Source organism: Scylla paramamosain, chromosome 3 (assembly GCF_035594125.1).
Source record: "Scylla paramamosain isolate STU-SP2022 chromosome 3, ASM3559412v1, whole genome shotgun sequence".
In the NCBI taxonomy this organism is placed as follows: Eukaryota; Metazoa; Arthropoda; class Malacostraca; order Decapoda; family Portunidae; genus Scylla; species Scylla paramamosain.
The window spans coordinates 24,043,568-24,070,214 of record NC_087153.1 but is presented as its reverse complement, the minus strand read 5'-3'; the positions used below and the strand labels follow the sequence as shown (position 1 = coordinate 24,070,214).

The 26,647-nt window shown below is 47.4% G+C and overlaps 2 protein-coding genes across 9 annotated transcripts in view; both read left to right on the top strand.

Moving 5' to 3' along the window:
- Positions 1 to 3,449: 3,449 nt before the first annotated feature.
- Positions 3,450 to 8,940, top strand: LOC135096523 (uncharacterized). The gene is made up of 2 exons (XM_063998061.1): positions 3,450 to 5,003; positions 5,176 to 8,940. Exons 1-2 carry the CDS (start codon positions 3,450 to 3,452, stop codon positions 8,938 to 8,940), a joined length of 5,319 nt encoding a protein of 1,772 aa, XP_063854131.1.
- An 11,057-nt stretch (positions 8,941 to 19,997) lies between these two features.
- Positions 19,998 to 26,647, top strand: part of LOC135093109 (DNA topoisomerase 2-binding protein 1-A-like) — a 164,594-nt gene continuing 157,944 nt past the window's right edge. For 3 of the 8 annotated variants that reach the window (XM_063992047.1, XM_063992015.1, XM_063992055.1), the window contains exon 1: positions 19,999 to 20,238. In XM_063992047.1, coding sequence (XP_063848117.1) covers positions 20,199 to 20,238 — 40 coding nt within the window. In that variant the 5' untranslated portion in view covers positions 19,999 to 20,198. Of the gene's footprint in view, positions 20,306 to 20,579; positions 20,741 to 26,647 lie in introns of those variants that run through there. The other 5 variants (XM_063992039.1, XM_063992031.1, XM_063992025.1 and 2 more) reach the window with 4 other exon arrangements.

The following is a 26,647-nucleotide window of genomic DNA, read 5'->3' as shown; positions in this document are numbered from 1 at the left end:
CACATACACACACACAAGGTTGGTGAATCGAAGCTATTTATATTTTTTTCCAAACCCCTGCAGCTGTTATCCTCCCCTTCCTCTTCTTCCTCCTCCATCCCACCTCGGACAGAATCCCGAGGCGTTGGCAATACTCAAGTGTGTTGTGTTGTCTTTTTGTTCCTACCCGGAGGAGAAGAAATGGTAAGGGAGAGGAAGACACGAAAAGAGAAAGGGGAGAAGATGCTGGGGAGTGGAGAGCATCTTTTCCTTCATCTTTTCCTTCTTCTGTAAGGTAAATCAGGTCCCTTTGCATGGGAGATGAAGGAGGTGAGGAAGCATGGGTAGGGTAGAGTGAGGGACTATAGGTCTATGAAGAGAGGATAATGTAGGATTAGTGGATGGAGGCAACAGTGATGAAGAGTTGGGGACATTGTATCACGTTAGGATATTCAAATACTAGCTTTATTAATTCTCTCTCTCTCTCTCTCTCTCTCTCTCTCTCTCTCTCTCTCTCTCTCTCTCTCTCTCTCTCTCTCTCTCTTATTCCTCCACTTTTCCTCGCTCAGTTTTGTTTTCGCTATATATGAATCATCCCCTCCCTCCCCTATATATTTATCTATTTATCTACCTTCTTTCCTTCCTCTTCTCTCTCTCCTCTTACGTACTTACTAGCTTTTACTTTGCTTTTCCTTTGTCTTTGGCGTGGTTTTCAACATATCTGGGAGCTGCTGGCATCGCTAAACATTTGAAATCTTTCCCGCGGCTGTTTAGATATGGCTTGTATTCTGGTCTTGTATATATAATTGCAACTACCACCACCACCACCACCCCCTCCTCCTCCTCCTCCTCCTCCTCCTTCTCGCGTACTATTTCAATCTTTTCTTCTTTGTTTTGTTTTTGTTTTTTTTCTCTCTCTCTTCTTCATCGATTTTTTTTTTTTTATATCTACTTCCTCCCCTTCCTCCTACTCTTCATCTCCTTCCCCCCTCGGTTTTCCCCTTCTCCTCCTCCCCCTCTTTTCCCTGGGCCTTCTGGATTCACCTCACTATTGGAGCCTCAGGTGGTGGAAGCAAGTCGTCCTTAGCAAGAGTAACTTTGGAGATTTTTTTCACACACACACACACACACACACACACACACACACACACACACACACAGACACACACACACACACACACACACACACACACACACACACACACACACACACACAAATTATTGAAAAGAGTGGAAAACAATATGGATTGTGAAATATTACAGAAAGATCTTAATAAGATATATAAATGGAGTAAGAAATGGCAAATGGAATTCAATGCAAAGAAATGCAAGGTGATGGAATCAGGAAAAAGCAAAAGAAGACTGACAAGTTCCTACACCATGGGAGGAGTGGAAATTAAGAAAACCAAAGAAGTAAAAGATTTGAGAATTACAATAAGTGATAATTTATCACCCGAAAAACATGTAAACAAAACAGTTTGGGGAAACCTATGAGTTACTAAAAAAGATGAAAGGGGCATTTGCTTACATGTATGAAGAGATGATGAAAAAGTTGATGGAATATGTGATTCGACCAAAACTGGAATATGCCACAATTGTTTGGTCACCCCATAATAAAAAGGAAATAAGGAAAATAGAAAGGATCCAAAGAGCTTCAACCAAATCGGTACCAAGTTTGAGAGCTTTAACCTATGAAGAAAGATTAAGGAGATTGAAGCTTCCATCATTACAAGAGAGAAGAGAAAGAGGGGACCTGATTGCTATATACAGAGCTTTAAAGGGTAAGGATCAAGTTGACAAAGAAGACTTATTTGTGTGGGACCCAAGAGATACAAGAGGACATGGAGTGAAATTGAGGAAAACAGCAAGTAGAAGAGATATTAAGAAATATGGTTTCCCAAATAGAAGCATAGAAATATGGAACAACTTAGATGAAACGGTGGTACAAGCAACAAATATTTATGAATTTAAAGTTAAGCTGGATGCTTATAGATATGGAGACAGGACAGCTCTTTTGCTGTAAAACACAACTAGGTAAATACAACTAGGTAAATACACACACACCTAGGGGAAGAGCGAGATGTAGGAAGGGTAAAGAATGGTTCTATACAAAATGCAAAGAGGCTAGAAATTGTAAATCAAATGCTTGGAATAGATGGAAGAAGAGGAAAACTGAGAGCAGATGGGAGGAATATATTGATGCTAGAAAGAAGTACATTGAGATAATAAGAATGGAGAAAAGAAACTATGAAAGAGATATAATAGATAAGTGTATAAATTAATCTAAACTATTCTTTACACATATTAATGGAAAGATGAAGGAGAAGGAAGGTGTATCAAGATTGAAAGTTGAGGGAAAAATTTATGAGGATGCGCAGGACATGGCGGAGGTTATGAACAATAGTTTCAGATTGGTATTTACTGAGGAAGGGGAGTTTGATGCTGGAAGGGATAAGATGGTGAGGAATAACTAACTACAGTCCCAGTCAGTTATGAGGGAATACTTAAGATGATAGAAGAACTTGATGTAAATAAAGCATCTGGTCCAGATGGAGTATCAAACAGGATATTGAAGGAATATAGAGAACAAGTGGTTGATAAAATTCACAGTGACATCACTATCACAGGGAAGAGTACCAAAAGACTGGAAGAGAGCAAATATTACACAAATATTCAAAGGATGAAATAAGGAAAACCCACTAAATTATAGGCCAGTGTCCTTGACCAGTGTTGTAGGAAAAATATATGAAAGAACAATAAAGGAAAGATGGATGAAATACTTGGAAAGAAAGAAAGTTTTAGTGAATTGTCAATTTGGATTTAGGAGGGGATGATCATGCTCCATGAACTTGTTGTTCTTTTATTCAAGGGTAGTTGATATTGTGCAGGAGAGAGACGGATGGCGGATGGTGTCTACTTAGACTTGAAGAAGGCATTTGACAAAGTACCGCACCGAAGATTGCTATGGTAGATAAAAAATTATGGAAGAATTGGAAGAAGACTGCTGGAGTGGATGGAGGATCATCTGGGTAATAGAGCGATGAGAACTGTAATATAAGACCAAAATTCATCTTGGCTGAAAGTAACTAGTGATGTCCCTCGGGGATCTGAGGATCTGTCCCACAGGGATATGCGGATGACATAAATGAAGAAATAGATAGTTATATGAACTTATTTGCAGATTATGGTAAGCTGATGAGAAGGATAGAAAATGTAAATGACTGTATGGTATTGCAAGATGATTTAAATAAGATAAATAGATGGAGTAAATCTTGGCAAATGGAATTTAATCTAAGTAAATGTAAAGTAATAAAGTTTGGTAAGAGTAAGAAAAGAATACAATATCATTATGTGATGGACGGTGTGAAGTTAAAGACTGGGCCACGGTCGGGGTCGGACGTGGTCGCTGCCACGCTCCCTCTGACCTACCCTAAATACCACGTGTGTCGTTCCCGCCTCGTTCAATCGTCATGGCATTCAACAGTGACCAAGTGCTAGTGCTGAACAACGGTTCAGGGAAGAGGGCAAGAGCATCCTCTTCTTCAGCATCCCTAAAGTGCTCCACGCCCAAGAAAGCGGCCCGTAACCTGCTGGAGGAGAGCAGCAGTGATGAGCGCTCACCGAAGCGAGCCACCCGCAGCCTCCAGCCTTCATGGCAGGAGGACAACGCTACCGAAGCGGACTGGGCCCCACTCGACCTCTCCGTTTTCAGCGACGTGGTGCAGCAGCAGCAGCAGGACGGCGGTGAGGAGCAAGGATGGACTACCGTCACGACCAGCCGAGCTCGCCGCCACCAGCCCCCGAGGCCCAAGTTCAAGCTGGGCAGCCTGGGCGAACACGAGAACTCTTACCGAGCCATCTCTGCCCTCGAGAGGGAGTATCCGACCCTTCGGATACAGGTAAGGGTTAATCTCAAGGGTGAGCACGTGGTCACGCCCAAGGACGAGGATTCCACGGCACTCCTGCGCCGCATCGCGGAGGAAGGAAACAGGGTGCTCCTCCTCGACCCAAGCGAAAAGAGGCACAAGTTGGTGCTGGAGCGCTACCCGCTCGACCTGCCTCTCGAGGCGGTAGAGGCTCACCCTCAGGTGACCTCCGCCCAGCGTCTGACCTCCAGGAGGGACAAGTTGCCCACGAGACAGGTGCTACTTGTGTGTGTGGGGCCGCCGCCCGCCAAGTTGGATCTCGGCTGCTGGGGCAGATACTCCCTGCGCCCCTACCAAGGTGAGCCTGTAAGGTGTTACAGGTGCCAACGGTACAACCACCTGCAGGCGCGGTGCGAACATGCCGCCAGGTGCGGCGTGTGCAGCCTGCCCCACCCGACGGAGGAGTGCATCGCCCGCCATAAGGCCAACGAGGCAACCACCGCCAGGTGCCCAAACTGTGGGAAAAACCACCACGCGTGGAACCCCCAGTGCCCTGAGAGGCTCCGTAGGATGCCTCGTTCACGCCAGCAGCAACAACAGCAGTCTCAGGCGCCACCAAGGCGGCAACGTCGACGTCGCCATAAAGCGTCGCATGGGCAGCCCCGGCAACAGATCGCTCAGCCCCAGCAGCAACAGCATCCACCACGTGGCCAGCCAGGAAGGTCAGCGCGAGATCCCGTTGCACCCGCCCCACCTCCAGTCAGGTCAGCTTGGGTCCCGCGGCAGGCCCCCTCAGCCACCCCCCCACCCCCGTCCCAGCCAGCGGCAAGACCGGAAGAGATTAACCGGCAACCCCCTCACCGCCGACCCGAGGTACAGCCTCCAGCCATAGGCACGGAGAGCCGCATCCCCTCCGCCCACCCCTCCACTCGCTCAGGTAGCACCCCTACCAAGCATGCTCGAGCCAAGCCCCACCACCCGAGCAGCGGCACACAAGGGAGAGACCCTCCCGGCGACGCCCCCGCCCGTGCGGCGACAGGCCCAGCACCGACAACGGTGAGGAGGAGAGCCATGGTCCCGAGCGATCCTCTCCACGGGGTGCCCGCCTGTCTCAGCGAAGAAACCCGCGCGGTGGTCAACTGCCTCGTGGCGCGGATGGTGCAGTTGATGGCGGAGCTGCTTGCCAGCCCTGATCACGTCCCCGCTAGGCGGGACGATCTGGACGCGCTTCTCCGCCAGGAGACGGCCACGGCCATCTCTGAGTGCGGCCTCCTGCCACCACCGCTGAACTCGAGGGACCCACGTCTGTGCCCCTCCCTCCAACCACCAGACCTTCACCACCAACATGGAGAGGAGATATGCTGAGGGCGCCACCCACGCGGACCAGCCTGCAGGGCCCCCCAGGCTCAGAGTCCTGCAATGGAACGTGCAGGGCCTGCGACCCAAGAGACATCAAGTCCTACAGGCCGTCTTCGAGGAGCACCTTGACGTTGTGCTCCTCCAGGAAACACTGACGCCCGCCGACTTTGAATGGAGGGTGGCGGGCTACACCCTTCACTCGCTCCCCACAGCGGAGGGCACCCGAGGCTGTGCAGCGCTGGTGAGGAGCACAATCCCTCACCGCAGGGTTGCAGCCCCAGTCAACTGCGGGGACGGTGTGGAGGTCCTGGCGCTGGAGCTGCAGGTGGGAAGTCTCCCGCTCCTGGTATACAACGTATACAGGAGCCAGCGACACCAGCTGGAGGCAGGAGAGCTTCTCACCCTCGCCTCCCACTCCAGTCTCTTGGTTGCGGGCGACCTCAACGCCCACCACCCCATGCTACAGTCACCGTCCCCAGCCAACGAAACGGGCCGCCACCTGGCCGTGCTGCTCGAGGAAATCCCTCACGTGTGCCTTCTCAATACAGGGGAGGCCACCCACACCCGGGGAGGAAGGCTTGACCTCACGTTGGTCTCGAGTGACCTGGCGGCAGGCGCTACGTGGCAGGTGCACCCGACCCTCACCAGCGACCACTTTGCCACCCTCACCACCCTCCCAGTGGCCCCGCCGGTCCCACCCCGCCCGCCCCCACGCTGGAACATAAGGAGAGCGGACTGGACCAAGTTTCAGGCCTCTCTTGACGAGTGGTGGGCCGCCTATCAGCCGCCCGCCGACCTACATCAGCAGGAGAGGGACCTGACGACGGCCATCCAGACCGCAGCCGCCGCAGCCATCCCCAGGTGCACCCCGAGCCGCCGCCACCGGACAGACTGGTGGTACTACAACGAAGAGGTGCGCGAGCACAACCACCGTGTCAACCAGCACAGAAAACTGTACAAAAGGCGCCCCAACCCCAACAACCTAAGACTCCTACAGGATGTGGTGGCCCGCGCACGGCAGGTATCCCTGAGGGCCAGAGAGGCTAAGTGGCTGGAGTGGTGCGCCACTTTTAGCCACCACACGTCTCTAGGCCAGCTGTGGAGGAGCGTGAGGACAGCCTCCGGCGCTGCCCCGCCCCGCCCGCCCGCCCACCCGCACCCGCAGCAGGAGGCAGAGAGGCTTGCCACCATGTTCACCACGCGGAGCTCCAGTGACCAGCTTCCTCCCCAGATACAACGCATCCAGCAGCAGCTCCGACCACACCGCGACGAGGCTGTCAGGGAGGCGATGGAGGAAGCCGACGTGACTGACCAGCCCTTCTCCCTTCAAGAGCTGGAGCGGGCTAGGAGGAGAGGCCGCGACACGGCAGCGGGGGCGGACGGCGTGCCATACTCCATGTTGGCGCACGCTGGGCCGGCTGGGGACGCCGCGCTGTTGGCCACCATCAACGCCTCATGGATGGCGGGCTGTCTGCCGCCCGCGTGGAAGGAAGCCGACATTCAGCCGATTCCAAAGCCGAGGGAGCCCACCAAGATCAGACCCATCTCTCTCCTCAGCTGCACGGCCAAAACGGCTGAGAGGATGGTGCTCGCGCGGCTACAGTGGCGCGTGGGGCCCTCTCACCCACATGTGTTCGGCTACACCCGCGGAGTGAGCACGGCAGACAGCATCCTCGCCCTGCTGACCCAAATTGACCACCGCCCCGCCGTCATCGTCTTCATCGACCTCGAGAAGGCGTTCGAGCTAGCCAGCCCTCACGCCATCCTCGACGCACTCGTGCGGAAAGGGGTGCGAGGAAGGCTGCTGGCCTGGCTCCGCGACTACCTGCAGCGCCGCCGCGCCAGGGTTAGGTTCCAGGGCCTGAGGTCGACCTTCAAGGTACTTGAGAACGGGACGCCCCAGGGCGGCATCCTCAGCCCTCTACTGTTCAACCTGCTGATGGAACAGCTAGTGGCACTGCCTTTCCACGCTGGCACCGTCCTGCTGAGCTACGCCGATGACCTCGCCCTCGTCGTCACCGGAAGGGGCAACAAGCTCAGGAGGACGCAGCAGGCACTCGACCTCATCAGCAGGAAATGCCAGGACCTGGGGCTCAAGATCTCGGCAGAGAAGTCCCGGGCCATGATGGTGAAGGCGGCAGACCCAACCTGGCGGCTCCGCGTCCAGGGAGTTGAGCTGGCATGGACCAACTCCTACCAGTACCTCGGTGTGTGGGTGGACAAGCGGCTGTCCTTCACAGCCCACGCCGCCTACCTGAGGGAGAGGACGCAGTCTAGGCTGAACGTGATGCGGGCCATGACGCGAATCAGCGCGGGCGCCACTTTTTCCGTCCTGCGCCAGTACTACGTGCACGCTGTTCGCTCGCTAGTGGATTACAGCGCCCCCGTCCTCATAGCACTCTCTCCAAACCAGCAGGAGCGGATCGAGGTGCTACAAAACACCGCAATGAGGACCATGCTGGGGGCACCGAGGTGGTCCAGCGCATGCGTCATGCAGAGCGAGACCAGACTGGTACCCCTCACCACCAGGGTACAGCAGATCACGGCCTGCCGCGTAGCGAGGGTGCTGCAGCGTGACGCGGAGGGAGTGACACAGAGGAGACTAAGGCTGGCGGGGACGCAGGGTGCCGAATCTCTCCGCCGCAACCCGTGGCTGCTGCAGTGCACGCTGGCTACCCACAACCTGGCTCGCATGGAGAACTGGCCACAGGCGGACCTCCCTGCCCCCACCTTCCGCGCCCCACCCCCGTGGGAGCCACCCGCGGCAGAGTTCTCCGCCACACAGCTGCCCGCCAGCAAGGCGCTCTGCGCCGTGGAGGAGATGCGGCAGCACGCCTTCATGGCCATGGCGCAGGTCACCGAGCCAGACAGTGTTGTGTACTACACCGACGGCTCGGCTGACCCTGACAGCGGAAGGACGGGCGCTGCTGCCATCACCAGAGGGGCCGAGGTGTGTGAGAGGACTCCCGACCACTGCTCCACCCTGCAGACAGAACTGGTGGCCATCCTGCTGGCCCTGGAGCACGCTCAACACCGGCGGGAGCGCACCGTGGTGCTCCACACCGACTCCAGAACGGGGCTACAGGCTCTACAACAGCCGTATCCCAGCGACAACGTGGGCCTCGTCACCGCCATCCTGGGTAGCCTCCAGAGCCTCGCCGCGCAGGGGCGGCGGGTGAGGCTCAACTGGATACCCAGCCACGTGGGAGTACGAGGCAACGAGGCTGCTGACGCAGCCGCCAAGAGAGCTGCTAGTGGCCCCCAGGTGACAAGGCATGTGCCGCCCAGCCTGAGCCAAGTGAGGGCGCAAGCCAGGCTCGCCGCAACCAAGCGCGCCCGCCACACGCACCGGCAGCTGGAAACAAGGAAGAGACAGGCAGCTTGGTACGCCTCCGCCACTGGCTACCAGTCGTTGGACGCCTCCCAGCAGCAGCCCAGAGCAGACGGCGTGTTGCTGCAACGCGTAAGGCTGGGCTACTGCACCAGGGAACAGCTGTACGACGACTTTCGGGGGCAGGAGTGCGACCACTGCGGGAGGCACAGCCGCCACCCGCTAGTGCACTACCTACTGTCCTGTCCGGCCACCGCCGCCCTCAGACCAACGCCGCCACCACCGGCCCATCCTGTAGGCGGTGATCTCCTCAGCAGCCGCGAGGCCAGGGCTGCCCTCATCGTCCGCCACACGCCCACAGACCTGATGCTGCGAGTTCTCAGGGCAGCGCCCCCGCCCCGCTGAACAGGTCGCAGCTCCTTTCCTGACCGGCGAGCAGCACTCCTCGCCGCGCCACCGCACCGCCCACCACCGGGACCCAAGACTCCCCCACCTGCGGGCTGGTGCCCGCTTTGTGTATTATGTACATTCATGTATATTTTTTCCTTTGTGCAATATGTATATATGTATATGTTGACATAATACTCAATAAACCTTTAATAATAAAAGTTAAATAAGATAGAGAGAGTTTAACCAGTCTAACAAGTGGCTATAAATACAACCTTAGCTGGTGAACAAAAAGAGTTAAGAGATTAAAGGACTTGCAACTGCTGACGGTTACCTGTCGGTTTTCTCTTCTCTATCTCTGGCGAGTTAAGAGATTAAAGGACTTGCAACTGCTGACTGTTACCTGTCGGTTTTCTCTTCTCATATTCCTGGCGGCTTCCACCTAGATCACTAGAAATGGTGACTCGGAGTTAGACCGTAGTGGCCAGCTCCACCAATGCTGTGTCCCAGGTTCTTTAGCACTATAGCGTCGCCACAGCTATAGGTACCTCGCCCAGGTCAGCCTCCGCCTGACACGGACCACCACGGCCAAACCGCCACCCAGCCTGGCCCAGCCGTGACCCACCGACGCCACCCAGCCCGGCCAGCCGCCACGCGACACACACACACCGTCACCCAGCCCGGCAGCCGTGGTCACCGCCGCTGCCTCACCAGTCACCAGCCACCCTCTCTCCCAGCTGTGACTCACCACGCCTCGCCAGCCACCCAGGCCACTGAGGCCACGCTCACCTGCCGCCTCACCACCGCCACCAGGTCACTCCCTCTCCTGCTGCCGTGACCCACCGCGCCAACTCCACCTGCTGCCTGGTCACCTGCCACCCCTGCCACACCTGCTGCCCAGCCTCCATCACCACCACAGCAGCAGCAACACCTCTCCGGCTCACCACGCACGGTCACCGCCACCCGGCCGTGACCCCACTGGCCCTGATTTCGCTTCTCTACAACAGGGCGGCGCCCCCTGCACCGGTACTCCCGTCTTCCGCTCGACAACAGGGCGGCGTTCCCTGCAACGTTCCCCCACCAAAGTGTTAGTGCTCTCGACCGTCCCTCCCCTCTCCCCCGTCGTCCACCCTCCCCCTGTGTGTGTTAACCCCTGCCCCTAGAAAACTCCCTAGTGTGCATCAGCGCGTACCAACCCCCGTGTGCCAGACACCAACACCTACACATACACGCGCACACACACACACACACACAGACTACACACTTCGTTCACGGCAGTGCGTTCCAAGCCGTAAGTGCGAGTGCGGTAAAGTACGTGCCTAGGACCATCACTGCACAGTGGCGCCCAGCAGGCGTCCCTTGCCACCTCTCACTGGCACCTGGCGCCAGCAACAAGAAACGGCCATGGCTCCGACAGTTCCGTCGGCAATGCCACCGTCTTCAGTCGCCACTGTCACTAACACGGCAGACGTCCAGCAACTCACCCACATTGTGTCGCAGCTGGCCCTGCAGGTCAGCGCGATGCAGGAACGACTAAATACCCGCCAGCGTCGCCGCCCACCGTCACCTCGACGCCCTCGCTACCGCTCTCGGTCACGTAGCACTACACGCACCCCGGGCGTCTGCTACTACCACAGCAGGTTCGGTAGCGAGGCCATTAAGTGCACCCAACCCTGCACTTACAACACCACCCCGGCGTCAAACTAAACGGGCGGACGTTCACGGCGCGTACGATCCGCCAGCCCAAGTCACAGCTACTTCACGTCTACGACCGACGCACCGGAATTAAGTTCCTCGTCGACACCGGCGCTGAGGTCAGTGTCCTGCCTGCCACAGACAGCCAGAAGAGGTTGCCTGTAACCACGCACCTCTATGCAGCCAACGCCTCGAAAATCCCTGTGTACGCGCGGCAGACACTACACCTCGAACTCAACCTCCGCCGCTCCTTCGACTGGACCTTTTACATGGCAGCTGTGACCCAACCCATCCTAGGCGCCGATTTCCTACGCCACCACGACCTCTTAGTCGACTTGAAGCACGGCACGCTGCTGGATCGTCTCACTTCCCTGCGGACCCGTGGCCGAACGGCACCTGGCGAGAGCACCGGAATCTCCGCAGTCTGCCGAGATAACCCCTTCGCCGCCATCCTCAAGGGTTTCCCAACACTAACACAGCCATACTCAGCCACGCAGCCAGTGAAACATCACGTCCTGCACTACATAGAGACCACCGGACCACCTGTTTTCGCCAAGGCTCGTCGCTTAGCACCAGAACGCTACAAACAGGTCAGGGCCGAGTTTGAGTCTCTGATGCAGCAAGGCATCATCCGCCCAAGCTCCAGCAACTGGTCGTCTGCGCTTCACGTCGTCCCCAAGAAAAACGGTGACATACGCCCTTGCGGGGACTACAGAGCCCTAAACTCCCGCACCGAGATGGACAGGTATCCAGTGCCTAACATTCAGGAGTTTTCCTCACAACTGCACGGCTCTACAATTTTCTCCAGGATCGACCTCGTAAAGGCCTTCCATCAGATCCCCATCAACCCCGAGGACATCCCGAAGACGGCCATAATCACGCCCTTCGGACTATATGAATACACTAGGATGCCCTTCGGTCTCAAGAACGCTGCTCAAACATTCCAGCGCTTCATGGACGAAGTTTTGCGAGGACTGCAGTTCTGCTTCACTTACGTCGACGACATTCTAGTTGCCAGCCCAGACGACGCTGCTCATCGCCAACACCTCGAGCAAGTCTTCACTCGTCTGAAGGACTACGGCATCCAGGTCAACGCCGACAAGTCCGTGTTCGGCGTGCCTTCCGTCGATTTCCTCAGCCACACTGTGTCCTCCTCAGGCTTCACCCCAACTGCAAGTCGCTGTACTGCCATCCAGAACTTCCCGAAGCCAACAACTCAGCGCCAGTTGAAGCAGTTCCTCGGGATGCTGAACTATTACAACAGGTTCATTCCCCGATGCGCGCTCCTCCTCCAGCCTCTCTACGCCTTAGTGAAGCCAGCCAAACGAGGCCAGTCCGTCACCCTTGCCTGGACGCCCGCAGCTGAGGACGCTTTCCTCGCTGCCCGGAAGGCGCTCACATCCACAGCGCTCAGTTTCCCTGCCCCAGACGCCCCTACTTCCATCGCCACGGACGCCTCAGACACCGGAGTTGGAGCAGTGCTACAGCAACACATCGACGGTGCCTGGAAACCCGTCGTCTTCTTCTCCAAGAAACTCAACACTGCCGAGAAGAAGTACAGCGCCTTCGACAAAGAGCTCCTCGCCATCTACAAGGCATTGAAGCACTTCCAGTACTTTGTCGAAGGACGTCAGTTTCATATCTACACTGACCACAAGCCGCTGACGAGCACCTTCATCAAGAACAAGTCATCCTACTCACCACGTCAACTGCGCCACGTAGACTTCATCTCTCAGTTCACCACGGACCTCCGTTACGTGAAAGGTGAAGATAACGCCCCAGCCGATGCCCTGTCACGCAACATCTGTGCCACATCTACCTCTCTCATCGATTACGCCGCCATTGCTGCCGATCAGGCCGACGACGCCGAGCTGCAGCAACTAAAAGAAAACACCGCACTACAGATGAAGAGAGTACAGCTACCAGGCACTCAAGTGCACATCTACGCTGACGTCTCGACCAACACCGTCAGACCATACCTGCCTCAACGGCACAGGTATCCACTCTTCCGTCAGCTGCACGACCTCTCACATCCTGGCATCAGAGCTTCACAACACATGATGACGTCCCGATTCATCTGGACCGCCATCAACAAGGACGTGAGAGACTGGACACGTAGGTGCACCACCTGTCAGGCCTCCAAGGTGACGCGGCACACACGCTCCCCTACAGCCACCTTCACGCCAGTCTCCACACGCTTCGAACACGTCCATATCGACCTCGTTGGCCCTCTTCCTCACTCCGACGGCTACCGCTACATCCTCACCTGTGTCGACCGCTTCACTTGCTGGCCAGAAGCTGCACCACTGACTGACATCTCCACTGACACCGTTGCACGTGCCTTTATCAGCACGTGGATCTCACGCTTCGGTGTTCCTGTCAGCCTCACTTCTGACCGCGGCGGCCAGTTTGAGTCCAGTGTCTGGAACAAACTGATGACACTACTCGGCATTCGACGATACAGGACTGCCAGCTACCATCCTCAGGCCAACGCTACAGTGGAACGTTTCCACCGCCAGCTGAAGTTGTCACTGATGGCTTCCAGCGACCAACGCGAGAAGTGGAACGCCACCTTATCCCTTGTCCTCCTCGGCATCCGGACGTCCCTCAAGCAGGACCTTCACCACTCCTCTGCCGAGCTCGTATACGGCACCACTCTTCGACTCCCTGGCGAGCTCCTTACCAGCTCACCCGACGCCGGCCCCTGCAGCGTCCAAGACTTCGCCAGCAGTCTTAAGGAGTCGATGAGAAGCCTGCAGCCGGTGCAACCTCGCACGCACCCCGCCAAGACCTTCATCAGCCAGGACCTCGAAGACTGCACACACGTCTTCGTCAGGGTTGACGCTGTCCGTAAACCACTACAGCGCCCCTACGAAGGCCCCTTCGAGGTCCTCCGCAGGACGAGGAAAAACATCACCATCAACAGAAACGGCTCTTCCGACGTCATAGCCATAGACCGAGTCAAGCCCGCCTACATCCTGCACACCCCGACGGCACCTCACGACCCGACATCGCCGGCCACGCCTTCAGCACCACGCGCCCCGGCTAAGCAGCACGTATCGTTCGTCGTGCCTCCTCACTCGGGGGAAGTTATGTAGCAAATAATCTAGTCAGCCATAGAAACATCCCATTTTCTCTCATATTCAGGGTACACTAAAACTTACGCGCTTCTCAGAACCAGTAATGTAAACACAAGTCACCGCTCCAAGCACTCCGTTTTCTCTTATATGTTTTCAGCCTCCCGTTCTCTTTCTACTGCACAGATTTTTCGTCTTTCATCTCTTCTTCCTCATTTTTTTATACATACACATTCTGTGCACGCTTTTCGACACATACGTTACACGTCTTTTCTATACATCATATTACTCCTTTCTTCACACAGACATACACACACACATTCACTCTCTTTGTCCATATCTTTATGTATATCATTTTTTATGTTCAGTATTTCTTGTGTACATGTTCATGTTTTTGTTAAATAAGATAGAGAGAGTTTAACCAGTCTAACAAGTGGCTATAAATACAACCTTAGCTGGTGAACAAAAAGAGTTAAGAGATTAAAGGACTTGCAACTGCTGACGGTTACCTGTCGGTTTTCTCTTCTCTATCTCTGGCGAGTTAAGAGATTAAAAGACTTGCAACTGCCTGTCGGTTTTCTCTTCTCATATTCCTGGCGGCTTCCACCTAGATCACTAGAAGTTTTCCTCATAGAAGTGTGAACAAATGGAATGAACTCAGTAAAGACGTTGTCAATGCTGTAACTTTTAAGACCAAATTGGACAGATATAGATAGAGACGAGATGCTATGAGATTACTTCCCTCCCGTAAACCACAACTAGGTAAATACACAGTGGCGGATCCAGGGGGGCTTGCCCCTCCCCTCCCCCCTTAAAACCTAAATTGCACCTTGTCAAATATTCAATGAGATCTGTGGGGAAGGGAGGTATTACTCCTGTGAACACTATTTCTAGCCTATTAATAATAATAATAATAATAATAATAATAATAATAATAATAATAATAATAATAATAATGATAGTAATAGTAATTTTGTTATTACTATTACTATTACTACTACTGCTACTACTACTACTACTACTACTACTACTACTACTACTACTACTACTACTACTACTACTACTACTAATAATAATAATAATAATAATAATAATAATAATAATAATAAACATACAAAACAAATAAAAGAAATTGCGAACATTATCGTATTTGTAATTGTAAAAGAAAAAAAAAGAAAAAATGCGCGCCAAGCGGCGTCAGATGGATTTGGTGGATTCAAATCCAGTAACGGATCCTGCCCACTTAGTTTATAATACTCTCTCTCTCTCTCTCTCTCTCTCTCTCTCTCTCTCTCTCTCTCTCTCTCTCTCTCTCTCTCTCTCTCTCTCTCTCTGTATATATATATATATATATATATATATATATATATATATATATATATATATATATATATATATATATATATATATATATATATATATATATATATATATATATATATATATATATATATATATATATATATATATATATATATATATATATATATATATATATATATATATATATATATATATATATATATATATATATATATATATATATATATATATATATATATATATATATATATATATATATATATATATATATATATATATATATATATATATATATATATATATATATATATATATATATATATATATATATATGGCGGGAGTAACTATGACTCCTGGAGGGCCCGGGATGGTGTCATGTCGTGACTCCCCGAGTGACGTGAAAACCCTCCTTGAGAGTTACTGGGGATGTGTGCCTCCTAGTGGCGCCCGCTGGTAACGTAGGAACAAGCCTGCCGGGGCAGGATTGGGCCTACGGCTAAAGTGCTTCCCCACGAGGTGAATGTGAGGCGGGGAGTTGGACAATATTCCATCCTCCCTTCTCAGACATTCATAGAGCAATGGGGTTCAGCCAGGCTTCGGAGCCCTTAACAGCTTCACTGATCCGGAGTCTTCCTGCTCCTTCGGGTTCTCTATCCCGTTGGGGGTGGGGGCCATCGGAGTGATTTGCCGCGGCGGTGGGCCAAACCCACTTACCCTCGGCATCGGTAGTCACTCTGGCGTTTCCAGGATGACGGTGGGAAGGTAGCGTCTTTCCTGCCTGTAGACCAGCGGGTTCATGGCTTTGATAAAGGGGTACACGGTGTGGATGCGGTACCAGTCCTCCCCTGGTCCGAGGGGCGGGCATAGAGCCTCTGTGTTCGTCTCTCAGACCAGAGGCGCTATAGCAGAAGGCGTACGTCAGCGAATGGTGTTTCCTGCTGCTGCGGGCCTAGTAATTCAGGTAGCCAACCGCCTGGTCTGAGGGTGGCATCCTCAGCTGGAATCCTGTCGGGGGCGACTTCGGCAGGTAGGTTTCGCATCACCTGTGCCGTCCGAAGGCGGTAGGTGTGAATAGTGCTGGCCTAGCCCGCTACCCTGTCGTCCCCCCAAAGGGGTTGTCCTGGCAGCCTGCTATCGGCTGCTTGGTCACCAAGCGCGAGTAAACGGCGTTCGGACAAAGCATGACTCGATCAAGGTAATATATATATATATATATATATATATATATATATATATATATATATATATATATATATATATATATATATATATATATATATATATATATATATAATATGGCATGGTATGGCGCCCATCTTGTTTATCAGCCCTCCTTCACCAGGAGCAGGATCCGCCAGTATATCTATCTATCTATCTATCTATCTATCTATCTATCTATCTATATATATATATATATATATATATATATATATATATATATATATATATATATATATATATATATATATATATATATATATATATATATATATATATATATATATATATATATATATATATATATATATATTTTTTTTTTTTTTTTTTTTTTTTTTTTTTTTATAGGAAGGACACTGGCCAAGGGCAACAAAAATCCAATAAAAAAATATGCCCACTGAATTGCCAGTCCCATAAAAGGGTCAAAGCAGTGGTAAGAAATTGATGAATAAGTGTCTTGAAACCTCCCTCTTGAAGGAATTCAAGTCATAGGAAGGTGGAAATACAGAAGCAGGCAGGGAGTTCCAGAGTTTACCAGAGAAAGGGATGAATGATTGAGAATACTGGTTAACTCTTGCTTTAGAGAGGTGGACAGAATAGGGGTAAGAGAAAGAAGAAAGTCTTGTGCAGCGAGGCCGCGGAAGGAGGGGAGGCATGCAGTTAGCAAGATCAGAAGAGCAGTTAGCATGAAAATAGCGGTAGAAGACAGCTAGATATGCAACATTGCGGCGGTGAGAGAGAGCCTGAAGACAGTCAGTTAGAGGAGAGGAGTTGATGAGACGAAAAGCTTTTGATTCCACCCTGTCTAGAAGAGCAGTATGAGTGGAACACCCCCAGACATGTGAAGCATACTCCATATATGGACGGATAAGGCCCTTGTACAGAGTTAGCAGCTGGGGGGGGTGAGAAAAACTGGCGGAGACGTCTCAGAACACCTAACTTCATAGAAGTTGTTTTAGCTAGAGATGAGATGTGAAGTTTCCAGTTCAGATTATAAGTAAAGGACAGCCCGAGGATGTTCAGTGTAGAAGAGGGGGACAGTCGAGTGTCATTGCAGAAGAGGGGATAGTTGTCTGGAAGGTTGTGTCGAGTTGATAGATGGAGGAATTGAGTTTTTGAGGCATTCAACAATACCAAGTTTGCTCTGCCCAATCAGAAATTTTAGAAAGATCAGAAGTCAAGCGTTCTGTGGCTTCCCTGCGCGAAATGTTTACCTCCTGAAGGGTTGGACGTCTATGAAGAGACGTGGAACAGTGCAGGGTGGTATCATCAGCGTAGGAGTGGATAGGACAAGAAGTTTGGTTTAGAAGATCATTAATGAATAATAAGAAGAGAGTGGGTGACAGGACAGAACCCTGAGGAACACCACTGTTAATAGATTTAGGAGAAGAACAGTAACCGTCTACCACAGCAGCAATAGAACGGTCAGAAAGGAAACTTGAGATGAAGTTACAAAGAGAAGGATAGAAACCGTAGGAGGGTAGTTTGGAAATCAAAGCTTTGTGCCAGACTCTATCAAAAGTTTTTGATATGTCCAAGGCAACAGCAAAAGTTTAACCAAAATCTCTAAAAGAGGATGACCAAGACTCAGTAAGGAAAGCCAGAAGATCACCAGTAGAGCGGCCTTGACGGAACCCATACTGGCGATCAGATAGAAGGTTGTGAAGTGATAGATGTTTAAGAATCTTCCTGTTGAGGATAGATTCAAAAACTTTAGATAGGCAGAAAATTAAAGCAATAGGACGGTAGTGTGAGGAATTAGAACGGTCACCCTTTTTAGGAACAGGGTGAATGTAGGCAAACTTCCAGCAAGAAGGAAATATAGATGTTGGCAGACAGAGCTGAAAGAGTTTGACTAGGCAAGGTGCAAGCACGGAGGCACAGTTTCGGAGAACAATATGAAGACCCCATCAGGTCCATAAGCCTTCCGAGGGTTTAGGCCAGCGAGGGCATGGAAAACATTGCGAAGAATTATAATAGGTGGCATGAAGTAGTCATAGGGTGGAGGAGAGGGAGGAACAAGCCCAGAATTGTCCAAGGTAGAGTTTTTAGCAAAGGTTTGAGCGAAGAGTTCAGCTTTAGAAATAGATGTGATAGCAGTGGTGCCATCTGGTTGAAATAGAGGAGGGAAAGAAGAAGAAACAAAGTTATTGGAGATATTTTTGGTTAGATGCCAGAAGTCACGAGGGGAGTTAGATCTTGAAAGGTTTATATATATATATATATATATATATATATATATATATATATATATATATATATATATATATATATATATATATATATATATATATATATATATATAGCAACCTTGAAATATTTATGGAGTTAGAGTCTACGTTAGGTCACTGAAAAATATACATCAGGGTCATGGAAAAATAATAAAACTAGCCTGATTTAACTGTTTCTCAGTCTATCAAAACAAAAACGCATTTATAATCTGTAGTCAGGATAACACAATGTGAAATCTCGACGATCAATACCCAATAGGTCTCCTACATATGTGATGAACATAAATGAATCTGTAGTTGTGTCGCATAATCATTTCATTATTATTTTTATTATTATTGTTATTATTATTATTATTATTATTATTATTATTATTATTATTATTATTATTATTATTATTGTTATTATTATTATTATTATTATTATTATTTTATTCTCATTATCATTATCATTATTATTGTTATTATTATTATTATTATTATTATTATTATTATTATCATTATTATTATTATCTCCAAATCGCGTAAAGTAGCTGAGAAACATTAGTTTGATTTAGACTGAATAACGGCGAGCTACCAAAATCGTGACGTGTCGTGTCACTTGTAAAATCAATCCAGCTAATTAATTATTTGATTAATTAATTTATTAATTCATTCATGTACTAACAACAATCGCTGAAGTAGCCACTATAAAGTCGCCCATGTACAATGTTCCATTTGTAAATACATAAGTTTCATAATTTTTATTTCTAAACTAGTGTCTTTTCCTAAAGTCATGGCAACAGAAGTTGTTCGTATGTGAGCCCACAGCCCACCACTACTCTTTTACCTGGTTACCGTATGTGCAATGCAGGTTATCGTAATGTGTTATACCTGTCTATATTCATCAGTCATCTAGAAAAAAAAATTGTGGGAAAGTTTTCAGGAAAATCGAATGAAACATGTACTTGAAAAAAAAAAAAAATCAATTCGTGAAATCCATCGAAGCACCCGCCTTTTATTTTCCGTTCGTCAAATGAGATTCTTGTACAAGAACACAAAAAACATATTTGTACCATATTAAACCAAATAGGTTCTTTGTTATATTGGAGTTTTTTTTTTTTTTTGTTTATGTACTTTTTATTCGTTGTAGGGTATTATTTTTTATGGGAAAGATGAAAGAAGCACAATACCCTATCACCACTGTTACCAACTTCCGCAAGTTTTCCTTCGCGTACAATGACAATGTAATACAATGTGATATCTTAAAATCGACGGTGATTAACTGTTAATAGCACAAGTAATAAAAAAAAGAGTGTCTGTAGATGTAATGCACATTAAAGCATGATATGTTCTTGATGGGAGTATAGGACAGTAAGCAGCAAAACTATGTTCAACTTGGTCATGTCCTTTCTTCAGAATACTGTATTTTCAAAGATTTTTAACTGTAAATGCTGATATTGAAGTTATTATTTTTTTCTTTTTACTTTTAAGTACAGTAGTTAATGGGATAGCAGTGAAGATCTAAGGATGGTAGGTAAAGTCCCTGACTTGGCAACATTGCCAGGAGGTGAAGAGCGGGAGAGCCAACAGTCGAGTTCTTGTCACTTCTTAATTTTCTTCGTATTTGAAACACGGACAGTTAAGCAGAACATTTAAGACGTCTTTGTCTGCTTGTAGAGGTATTTTATTTACTTCGCGGTGCCTATAATTCAGTAAGTCACAAGAAAGCGGTGCACAGTGTCCCTAATGTGTAATGTACTCCAGGCAGATAAAAGCAGCAGGATATTTAAACAGTATGTTGCTCTTGTTCCTGTCGCCCCGAAATTCATGAATTTGATCATTGGAATCTAACTAGCTTGTGTGAGTAGAATGTTATTATAGTAGAAGGGTATTACAGAGATACTGGTTTCAAAGTCCGGTGGAATTTAAAGTGCCAGTGAATTCATATATATATATATATATATATATATATATATATATATATATATATATATATATATATATATATATATATATATATATATATATATATATATATATATATATATATCACTGGCACTTTAATACACACACACACACGGCATATACAGTGATGAACATTAGTAAACAATTGTCTAAGGCTACGTATACAGATACAATTGTAATTGAAAGTTGTCTGGAATAATGCTGATATATCTTAGAATAGATTTCCAGTGCAGGATCCTCACGGTTCTTGTGCCACTGCTGATAAGCTCTGCCATGAAGTCATCAAAAATATTTCATGCCCCTCACATTTAATCCTACTTGTTTTTCAAGGTATGTAAGGTTTCAGCACCTACCTCTCCTTTGAACAAGCTATTCCATGACATGACCACCTTCAGTGGAAATGACTCCTTTTTCTTAATCAGATATAGCAATGTACTGTTTTTTTTTCTTCTTTTTTCATGTATTAGGGACATGGTGGTCCAAGGGCAGTGAAAAGTGCAAAAGAAAAAGGCCCACTGAGAGTATCAGTCTTGTTCCTTGGTATGTTGTAGTATCCCATATATTATAAGTATTGTTATTGTAATGCCCATTAGGCATCTTGTGCATCTCATTTATATCTGCTCCTAAAAGGCAATGTCTGAGGAGGAGTATTTTTAGTTTTCTTAGCGTTTCAGGACAGGAGAGGTTCTTCGTTTTTTGGATTTGTCTTGTTGTTCCACAATGAACAGCTATTTTTTTTTCCAGCAAGTCTTTTGAGTAGGGACTCATGACTGGACTGGACTTGTAAAGTCAAATTATGATCTTATCATTGATTTATAGAGTTGGTTAAATTTATTGGTAAATTTATATGTGCATCTGTCTAACATTTTCAGATAAAAACTACATTTTTCTGGTAGATTTTTATGTGCTTTCAATGAATGTAGTAACTATTACTGCTGCAAATATATATATATATATATATATATATATATATATATATATATATATATATATATATATATATATATATATATATATATATATATATATATTTAATTTTTTTTTTTATACACTTCCACACATGTAAACCAGTGATTTGTGACGAAAACAAGCAGAGATTCATCCAAAAACCACCAAAATCTACCAGAAAAATGTAGTTTCATCTTCACTCATGACAATGAAAAAACTAAGCTGAACTAAACCTGACAACCTGACCTAACCAAATCTAACTAAACTAATTGAACCTAACCTAATTAAACCTAAACCAACTAAACCTAACCTAACTAAGCTTAACCTAACCTGCCTTATTGCTTCTCTGGTTCTTCCTCGTTACTGGAGTCCTCAGTGGGAAGAACTGGAAGGGGCTAAGCTTTGTTATTGCTGTGAAATTTTTTATCACCTCAAAGTAATTGCACTCACTGCCACCACACTGAGCCATCTTCCAAGACTGATTCAAAACCAAGCTCATCCCTCCCACCTTGCAGAATACAGCCTGCCAATTGGCTTATTTTTTTTAAATATTATTTTGATTGGCTGAGGCATTGTTTTATGCATTCGCTAATGAAATTGCGTCTAACCCCGCCCCCCCTTCTTCCTATCCTTCACTCTCCTTCCTCCGAACACTGCCTGCAGACCATCATGATGCGAGCTAACCTGGATACACAGAGGAAACAATAAATTTGATAGAAATTAATATCTGAGGAATGAATAATTTGTGGTGATAATGTTTTGATATTTTGATGCAATCACCACTTGTTCTAGATAATTTTCCTTTCCTCTTTTTTACTGTTTGAGTTTAGATGATGATGAATTTGCCCAGCTGATGATGCTTGCCACTTCTGGGTCAGATGGGGAGCTTGATGTGTTGGTAGCATGGAGGACCAGTTGTGAGCTTGGTATTTCTGGTAGCTTGGAGGTCTTGGGTATAAGTTAATACAGTTGGTGTGTGTGAGTAAAAGACAAGTATGATGAGAGTTCTTCTTGATTTAATGATAGAGAATGTACACACTTGATACGAGACGAAATTGTAATGTGACAATTGATTGTTCTCTTTCTCTGAAGTGACATGAAATGATGACTAAGCAGCGTCTTTCAAGACTGACTGTGACTGAGCAGAACTGAATGAGAGAGCAACACTGACTGCTCATGACTGACTCTTGGACAGGACTCGACTGAGAGCTTGCTACCATGTGGGCTGTAATTTGTATTTATCTGAGCTAAATGGACCATGTTTTGGTTTTGGGGGAGAGGAAATGACCAATGAGAGATATTGTTATTTTAGCCAGTGACCAGCGAGAAGGACTGAGAGTAACACAGGTGTTTTCCCTATGGACTGGAAGTGGGTGTGAAATTCCCTTGAGAGGTAGAGAAGGAGGAGAAAGGTTAAAATAGAATAGGCTGGCAGGCCATGGGCACACGTGGGATAAATATATGAACACATGCATGTGGGATGGATATATGAAATGGTGAATATACATATATATATATAATGATAATAATTCTAGAGACTGATACAGTAAAGATGTACTGTAAACCCTCGTTATATCAGACTAATTGTGGAGAAGCAACTGACAGAAAAAGGTGAAGATTGCTAAAAGTGGCAATGTGGATATTTCTGATCCATAAGGTAAACTAACAGTAATAAATATAAACAAGGTTGCTATAATTATGGCTGTTAATAACTCTTTATTTAACACAATTTCTTTCTCATGAAAATAATTAAAACACTATATGTAGGCAAAAATGTATTTATCATATTAAGCCACACACCTACAATATATATATGAATTTTTTTAGTTTTTGCTCCCAAACCCATCTCTCATCCTATTCTTAACTTGGCTTGACCCATGACTAACTGCTTAGAAACTTCATTTCCTACCCTGACTATCCATAGGTATGAAAATACAGTACAGTAACCAGATTTCATAATAAAAAAAAGACATATGATGTATGGCAGATAGCAAACACCAAATTATGCATGAAATATCATAATTATGGTAGACAGTGCAACCCTGGTGGGTGCAGTGTGTGCTCACCAGCACCATCACAACCACCCACACTCTCCTCTCCCTCCCATCCTCACTCACTCCTTCACTGCTGCTGCCGATGCTGATCAGATGTTCTGCCAAATTTACTGACATTTGTCTAGTAAATCAGATGGTTTGTAGGCCATACATGTCCGATAAATGTGAAAGATAATAAAACGGGATCCAATATAATGAGTGTTTACTATATACCACTGTGTTATATGTGACCCAAGTACTTCACTGAGATTTTTTTTTTAATTGATTAATTAATTAATTAATTTTATTTATTTTTTTTTTGCAGTGAGATGGATGCACTTATATAATGATATCAATTTGTTCTCATAATGGAATTATGAGGAGGAGGCAGTAGACACCTGCCGAAACGATAATTACTCCCAGTGAGATCTAAAGCACTGTTCAGGGGGTGCTGTGAACTTATCATTAAACCCAGCTGTGACCTCACTGAACGTTTCCCTTTGTGTCTCACAACACAAGGGGGCAGTCACAGCCTGCCCTCTAAAGACAACTCTCTTCCTCCTCACAAAACTACAAGCACTTAATAACACACACACCCTTCACCCAAAAATTTTCAAATCATCATGGCGACTCCTACACCAGCCTCGGAGTCCCCATCTGGGAAGGGGACCATAAATGTCCCCAGGTCGGACTGCCTTTCTGTCGACGACCCTAAGTGTCTTGACACCCCCCTCAACTTTTTCTTCATTAACTTCTGCAACATTCGCGGTCTAAGATCTAACTTTCAATCTGTAGAACACCACCTCTCCTTTTCTAAACCTCATCTTCTTTTCCTCATTGAAACTCAGGTGTCTGAGGCAACTGACAGTAGCCCCTTTTCTGTTCCCTCCTACTTTCTCTATCTCATTTTCGATCCAAAGCTGGATGCTGCATTTATGTGCACAATGACTTAACCTTCTCTCGTGCCCACGCTCTTGAATCTTCCGAGTTTTCCACCATCTGGCTACGACTACAGAGTCACTCTCATACTAAATTTATCTGTGCTGTATACCTCTCCTAACTCCTCTGACTATAAGAAATTCTTTGACTACTTAACTTCCAAAGTGGAGCACATTCTGACCCTCTTCCCTTTTGCAGAGATCTCCATTCTTGGAGACTTCAATGTTCACCACCAGCTTTGGCTTTCCTCTCCCTTCACTGACCATCCTGGTGAACTAGCCTACAACTTTGCTATCCTCCATGACCTAGAGCAATTGGTGCAACACCCTACTCGTATTCCTGACCGTCTTGGAGATACGCCCAACATTCTTGACCTTTTCCTGACCTCTAATCCTCCTGCTTATGCTGTCACCCTTTCTTCTCCGTTGGGCTCCTCCGATCACAATCTCATATCTTTATCTTGTCCTATCACTCCAATTCCTCCTCAGGATCCCCCTAAGCGAAGGTGTCTCTGGTGTTTTGCCTCTGCTAGTTGGGGGGACCTGAGGAGGTATTTTGCTGATTTTCCTTGGAATGACTACTGCTTCCGTGTCGGAGACCCGTCTTTGTGTGCTGAGTGCATAACAGAGGTGATAGTGTCTGGCATGGAGGCATACATTCCTCACTCTTTTTCTCGTCCTAAACCTTCTAAACCTTGGTTTAACACAGCTTGTTCTCGTGCTATACATGATAGAGAGATGGCCCACGAAAGGTACTTAAGCCTTCCATCACCAGAATCTCATGCACTTTATATTTCTGCCCGGAACCATGCCAAGTCTGTTCTCCAACTAGCCAAAAACTCCTTCATTAACAGAAAATGTCAAAACCTTTCAAGATCCCCTCGTGATTTCTGGCATCTAGCCAAAAATATCTCCAATAACTTTGCTTCTTCTTCTTTCCCTCCTGTACTTCAACCAGATGGCACCACTGCTATCACATCTATTTCTAAAGCTGAACTCTTTGCTCAAACCTTTGCTAAAAACTCTACCTTGGGCAATTCTGGGCTTGTTCCTCCCTCTTCTCCACCCTCTGACTACTTCATGCCACCTATTAAAATTCTTCACAATGATGTTTTCCATGCCCTCGCTGGCCTAAACCCTCGGAAGGCTTATGGACCTGATGGGGTCCCTCCTATTGTTCTCCGAAACTGTGCCTCCGTGCTTGCACCTTGCCTAGTCAAACTCTTTCAGCTCTGTCTGTCAACATCTACCTTTCCTTCTTGCTGGAAGTTTGCCTACATTCAACCTGTTCCTAAAAAGGGTGACCACTCTAATCCCTCAAACTACCGTCCTATTGCTTTAATTTCCTGCTTATCTAAAGTTTTTGAATCTATCCTCAACAGGAAGATTCTTAAACATCTATCACTTCACAACCTTCTATCTGATCGCCGTTCCGTCAAGGCCGCTCTACTGGTGATCTTCTGGCTTTCCTTACTGAGTCTTGGTCATCCTCTTTTAGAGATTTTGGTGAAACTTTTGCTGTTGCCTTGGACATATCAAAAGCCTTTGATAGGGTCTGGCACAAAGCTTTGACTTCCAAACTACCCTCCTACGGTTTCTATCCTTCTCTCTGTAACTTCATCTCAAGTTTCCTTTCTGACCGTTCTATTGCTGCTGTGGTAGACGGTCACTGTTCTTCTCATAAATCTATTAACAGTGGTGTTCCTCAGGGTTCTGTCCTGTTACCCACTCTCTTCTTATTATTCATTAATGATCTAAACCAAACTTCTTGTCCTATCCACTCCTACGCTGATGATAGCACCCTGCACTTTTCCACGTCTTTTCATAGACGTCCAACCCTTCAGGAGGTAAACATATCACGCAGGGAAGCCACAGAACGCCTGACTTCTGATCTTTCTAAAATTTCTGATTGGGGCAGAGTAAACTTGGTATTGTTGAATGCCTCAAAAACTCAATTCCTCCATCTATCAGCTCGACACAACCTTCCAGACAACTATCCCCTCTTCTTCAATGATACTCAACTGTCCCCCTCTTCTACACTGAACATCCTCGGTCTGTCCTTTACGTATAATCTGAACTGGAAACTTCACATCTCATCTCTAGCTAAAACAGCTTCTATGAAGTTAGGTGTTCTGAGACGTTTCCGCCAATTTTTCTCACCCTCCCCAGCTGCTAACTCTGTACAAGGGCCTTATCCGTCCATGTATGGAGTATGCTTCACATGTCTGGGGGGGGGTTCCACTCATACTGCTCTTCTAGACAGGGTGGAATCAAAAGCTTTTCGTCTCATCAACTCCTCTCCTCTAACTGACTCTTCA